The sequence below is a fragment of the Otolemur garnettii genome, unplaced genomic scaffold (genome assembly GCF_000181295.1).
Source record: "Otolemur garnettii isolate 467f Iridium unplaced genomic scaffold, OtoGar3 scaffold00019, whole genome shotgun sequence".
NCBI lineage: Eukaryota > Metazoa > Chordata > Mammalia > Primates > Galagidae > Otolemur > Otolemur garnettii.
In genome coordinates, this window is record NW_003852414.1 from 18,938,370 (window position 1) to 18,944,208 (window position 5,839).

Consider the following 5,839-nt stretch of genomic DNA (forward strand, 5'->3'; position numbering starts at 1 on the left):
CCCGCCACCTTAGGTGTATGTGGCTGGCGCCTTAGCCGGTTGAGCTATAGGCGCTGAGCCACGTCCATACTTTTCATTTTCAAAATTTCTAGTTTTTCCCACAAATTGCGTTAATTTAAGCCAAGGTGACAACTTCCATCTTTTGTGCCTCTTATTTTCTTTAGGTATATCACCATTCCTTTACTCAAATATTGGTGCGTATAGACAGAACTTGTGTTTATTTTCTAGATAGACAAATCACCAACCCTTCTGGAGAGCAATATTGTTTCCAAATAAATCTCCACGCATGGGACCAGAGATGCTTATTTGACTGGCAGAAGCAGAAGTCTGATTGGCTGTTGTCAGTGACAGTTACACAAATTTGTGTTCTGGATTCAAAAAAATAACTATCAGATATTATTTTCACCTGTTACGTGTGCAAACATCAAGCTTTGCTTTTATCGTCACCAACTTCTACACAGAAGCCCAACACAATCTTCCTGCCAACTTTGCTGTACATCAGTCAGCCTGAAGCTTGTAATGTTCTAAGCTCCCTTTAGGGAAAATTCTACACCACTCATCAGACATTCCTTATTGGTTATTGTGAATGACTGTTAGCTAAAATACTTCAGTTTTCCTTTTGTGGGTTCAAAAGAAAAACTCCATTTTATTTTAATAAAAACTCAAAAGGATGGTGATTTTCTTTGAAAACCTGTTTCCTCCAAAGAAAAACAGGCATAGCAACAAAACAAAACAAAACACTAAACTATGCTACGAAGATTATAACATTCAGATCAACCGGATTCTTCATGTAAAATGGTTCAGCAAGGTGATCACTTTCAAAGAGCAAAGCAGGGATAAGAACAGAGCAGGAAGAAGGAACATGGTTTTTAATGTCAATATGTCAGGGGCGATAATCATAAATATTTATTGGTTTTCTTAGATCATAATTATTTAAATGGGAAAAAGTTGCATTATTCGTAGAACGTGAGTGCTGAAAAATATATTTCAAGATCACTTAGTCCAATCTTCCTCAACCACCCAAGGAAACTGAAGCCCAGAAGTTAAGCAACTTACCTGCCGGGAGAGTTAACCAGAATGAATTCTTTTGCCTCTGGTGTCCATGTAAATATTAGAACTTTATTGAGATAAAGGAGCATACTCTCTATAACCAGAGAGACATACCAAGAGAAACATACCTCTTGGTTTATCTTCTGGTTTGGGGGCAAAAATTTCTTTCACCTATTCACTGTCACCAGGAGTGAGAACAGGAAAGACAACACTATTCTAGTTTCCCATGTCAACGGCCATGCTGAATTTGGTGTTAAACCCACACGACAGAAGTAAGCAAAGCTTATAGGCTTAACGAGCATCGTTTTTTGCTGGTGTCAGTTAGGAACACAGGGGCAATCCAGAGCCCATTCGCTGCCTTTCCAGAGCCACAGGAGGAAAAGAAGGTTGGGGCAAAACACCTGACTTCAGGGTTATTTGAGGCTATTTAGAAATTTGGCATGTTCTTCTCCTCTTGGTAACAAAGTTTCTCCTCCTATCTTTGGACCAGTCTTTTCCTAGAAAATGAAAATATTTTGATAAGAAATAGTTCAGCATTACGTGCATAGGTCACTAACATTAGTCACAAGTTAGACATACCTTTAGCATTCCGTCTCGTTCCCATTTGTAGAGGCCACAATTACTGAAATAGAAAAGATGGATTTACTTGGTGGAGAGGTATGGGCCACACACAGACAGTGGTGGTCACTGGACTCGGGGGAACAGTGTCCCCCCATTCCAGAAGAAGCTGTTCTAAGTGATGTTCACGTTATAGGCCAACTCTGAGGTTATGCTCCGATGCTACTGAACATAAACACTCCATGGCTTGCAAAACGGCCTTCAACTCCTCACTAAACTAGAGGCCTCAGAGACGGAGTTTCAAATGATAGTTCCACAAGGCTACACAGGGCAGGTGATAACCGCACACTTATTTCACTGGCAGGCACTGGAATGAGGTTTAGTTTCAGGAAGCCAGGCTATGGCTCGCCTCTTCCTTGTTTCTATGGAAGCAAAAAGGTTGTAATAAGAAAAAAAGAATTGGCTTGGCACCTGTAGCACAGTGGTTACGGTGCCAGCCACATGCACCGAGGCAGGAGGGTTCAAGCCCAGCTCAGGCCAGCTAAACAAAGGCAACTGCAATCAAAAAATAGCCGGGCATTGTGGTGGGTACCTGTAGTCCCAGTTACTTGGAAGTCTGAGGCAAGAGAATTGCTTAAGCCCAAGAGTTTGAAATTGCTATGAGCTATGACTACACAGCACTCTACTAAGTGTGACACAGTGAGACTCTGTCTCAAAACAAACAAAAAACCCCCCAAAAAGCAGAAAGAAAGAATCTTCTTTGTGGTCTGGATCGTTTTTCTCTCTTTCTCTTCACAACACAAACACCTTACTCTCTTATTATTTGAAGGTCCTAGAAACTCTTATTCTCATTTATAACATGGTTAACTCCAACCCTGAGCAGTGATGTGGATACTATCGTGAAAGCTTATTTTCTATGAATAGTATACAAAGTTGGCTCGGCGCCTATAGCTCAACCAGCTAAGACGCCAGCCACTTACATCCAAGGTGGCAGGTTCGAATCCCTAGCCCAGACCTGCCAAAACAACAATGACGGCTGCAACCAAAAAATAGCCGGGCATTGTGGTGGGCGCCTGTGGTCCCAGCTACTTGGGAGGCTGAGGCAGGAGACTCGCTTGAGCCCAAGAGTTGGAGATTGCTGTGAGTGATGCCACGGCACTCTACCCAGGGGGACAGCTTAAGGCTCCGTCTCAAAAAAAAAAAAAAAAAAAAAATTCAGCAAACAACACAATAAAAAATAAAAATACAATTAAATACAAATCAAAAAACCCAAAAAGTATAATGACAATTTGCATGGCATTTGCGTCAGTAGTCTTGAGACGATTCAGAGGATGCAAGAGGAGGCACCAGGTTCTGGGCAAACACGTGGACTGTGCCATTTTATATCAGGGACTTGGTATCCTGGTAAAGACTGGGAGCCAATTCCCTGTGAGTACTAAGGCGAGTGTTCTCACATGGTAAAGATATTTTAAACCAATAAATGACTACTAGCAGAGGAGAAAAATATACTACCTGCTAGCCCCCTCCAAACACACCTATGTTCATCCCTCCACTCCTACTTCACTTATTTATTCAAGAAACATTTCTGGGGCCTTCTATGGGGCAGGCACTACATTAAGAGTTGGGGACACAGCAGTGCAGGGCAGGCTCCCTTCCTTCCAGGGATTTCGGTGCACAGTTCAAGTCTCAGGGACACCCAGGAGCTGTAACAGTGCCCCGCACGATCATCAGTGTCCCAAGTACATAGATGGCCCAGGAACAGGAAACAACCACACGGGAGAAGGCGCCACACGGTCTGTACCTACCTGCAGTGCTTGTTTGGGAGCCTGTCCAGGGAGATGCTCCTGTTCCCACAGGGACACTTGAAGAACCTTTTCACGCCGTCGTGCCAGTGGAGGTCGTGCTGTTCAGCGATGCAGGTCTCCAGAGGCTTGAAATGGGTGTAGTTGCACTGCACAGACCGACAGAGAACGTGCACAGCTGTGAGCAGCTTTATGGAGAAACCGGTCAGCTGCCTTCGGGGCAGCCTGCTCCCTCACCGCCTCGGCTCCCTTGTTACCACCCAGCCCAGGCCAGTTTTAGGGGACCAGACTACCTTTGGCCCCTGTGATCTCCTTACATTCTCTCGGACTAATACCACTTTTTCCCATGTTTGCCCCTTTGGGGGTAGCTGATTTAGGGCCGAACCCCAGACACACAGAAGAGTCTAGGGTCTGCAAAGGAATAAAGACAGAGGAAAGAGTGCTTGGTGAGGTACGCCCCTCCCCCTTCACCAGCAGGCTGATCCGCCACGCAGGGCTATTTGGAGTGAGTGGTAACAGGAGGAATAGTGTTCAGCAAGAACTTTCTTTTTTGCTGTCCTTTTAGTATTAATGTTGAGGAATAGAGTACTCAGATCCTTGTTTTTTTTTTTTTTTTTTTTTTGCAGTTTTTGGCTGAGGCTGGGTTTGAACCCGCCACCTCCAGCATATGGGGCCGGCGCCCTACTCCTTTGAGCCACAGGTGCCGCCCCAGATCCTTGTTTTTATTTTGAGACTGAATCTCTTTGTCATCCTTGGTAGAGTGCCGTGGTATCATAGCTCACAGCAACCTCAGATTCCTGGGCTCAAGAGATCCTTCTGCTTCAGCCTCCCACATAGCTGGGGCTATAGGTGCCCACCACAACACCTGGCTAGTTTTTCTATTTTTAGTAGAGACAAGGTCTCACTCTTGCTCAGGCTACTCTTGAACTCCTGAGCTCATGCAATCTGCCTGCCTCAGCCTCCCAGAGTGCTAGGATGATAGGCTTGAGCCACTGTGCTGGCCTGAGTACTTAGAATTGTCTAACAGACTTAGGGTAGAAATTCTGGAAATACAGATGATTATGTAATTCACACTCTGACTGGAGACTCAAGTTAGCAGGTCGAGCCACAAGTGACAGGAGGAGCTGCTAGTAACATGGGAGGCCAACTCAGGAAGTTCCCCCATGGTCCTGAGGACATGTCAGACCTTAGAGCAGTAAGAACCATGGGATCAGTGGACGAAGGGGAGGAGACAGCAGAGGCCTTTGGGAATAGGGTCTGGTCACACAGAGGACAATCTCCTTGACAAATGTTCCACTAGAGAGCTCGGTGCCTGGTCAGGGAGAAAGCCAATCCTTTCCAGCCCAATAAGATGCGGCCCCACACCCTGCAGGGTCTTGACGTGCTCCCGAGACACAGTGGTACCAAGCAGGGCCCATGGGCTCCAGCCCCCGCCTTCACGCACCATCTTGCACGTCACGACCCGACACTTCACTTCTCTGATGTTTCTCATCTTTTCTTCCATTTGTTCTTTTTTCACCAGTGGCTCAAAATAGCGTTCCTGCAGCTCGGCCTCGGCCTGGAATGACAAGGCGCACGGGGGACTTGTACTGAATCCGATATACATTCAGGCAGTTCAGTAAGAACCATCCAAATTCAAATGACTCTGTTCAATAATAATCAAAACAGAACTGAAGAGACAGGCTAAGTGTTAGAAGACGCTGGACAGGACCTTGAAGGGTGGCAACCCAAACTATGAGAAGTAGAAAAGAGACCTGAATATGCTGGAAAGGGGGGCACAAAAGTGCTTGATTTTTAAAACACTCAATGGAAATAAGCACCCCTAACATTATTAACAGTGTCACACTGTGTGCAGTGCATACGTGAGGCAGCTATTTCCACTGTTCCAGAACAGACTCCACGTACAGAGTACTCAGGGCCTCCTCAAGGAGCACCTGGCGGAGCTTCCTGGGTGCAGGGAATAACAGGGAGTGAGCACAAGGGCAGAGGACATTTACAGGGAACATGAGCACAGCCCTGGGGCCAGCAGAGGCTTAGCCTTTGGGCTGGTTGCTTTTGGCATCTGAGTTTCAAGACATGATATATAATTGTCTTGTTAGTCACTTGATATTCAAAAGAACAGATCATTTGGAGTAGTGGTGCTAAATGAAGACATTTTGGAAATCTGTGGGAACACTTTTCTTGTTATCTCAATGATTGCTACCTCCACTGTTAGCAGGGACCAGGGATGTTACGCTTTCTGCAATGCACGGGATAGTCCCCCACATAACAGAAGATTTTCCCTTTTCCCACATGGCAACTGCATGTTCTCTGGGACATCCGTGTGGATAAGAAACCTGGTTATAAGAACAGAACTACTTTCTATGAAACTCTATGAAACCTGTGCATAGTTTTAACATACATTGAATATTTCTTTTTTTTTTTTTTTT

The 5,839-nt window shown here is 45.2% G+C and overlaps 1 protein-coding gene across 1 annotated transcript in view; it reads right to left on the reverse strand.

Annotated features, from left to right (window-relative positions):
* Positions 1–1,291: 1,291 nt before the first annotated feature.
* The window catches only part of MCM10 (minichromosome maintenance 10 replication initiation factor), a 24,785-nt gene continuing 20,237 nt past the window's right edge, over positions 1,292–5,839 (reverse strand). Inside the window, exons 15-18 of the mRNA XM_012803274.2 lie at positions 4,855–4,968; positions 3,414–3,559; positions 1,630–1,672; positions 1,292–1,547 (exon numbers count right to left, since the gene is read on the reverse strand). Of these exons, the coding sequence (XP_012658728.1) occupies positions 1,464–1,547; positions 1,630–1,672; positions 3,414–3,559; positions 4,855–4,968 (387 nt within the window). The 3' untranslated portion in view covers positions 1,292–1,463. The remainder of the gene's footprint in view (positions 1,548–1,629; positions 1,673–3,413; positions 3,560–4,854; positions 4,969–5,839) is intronic.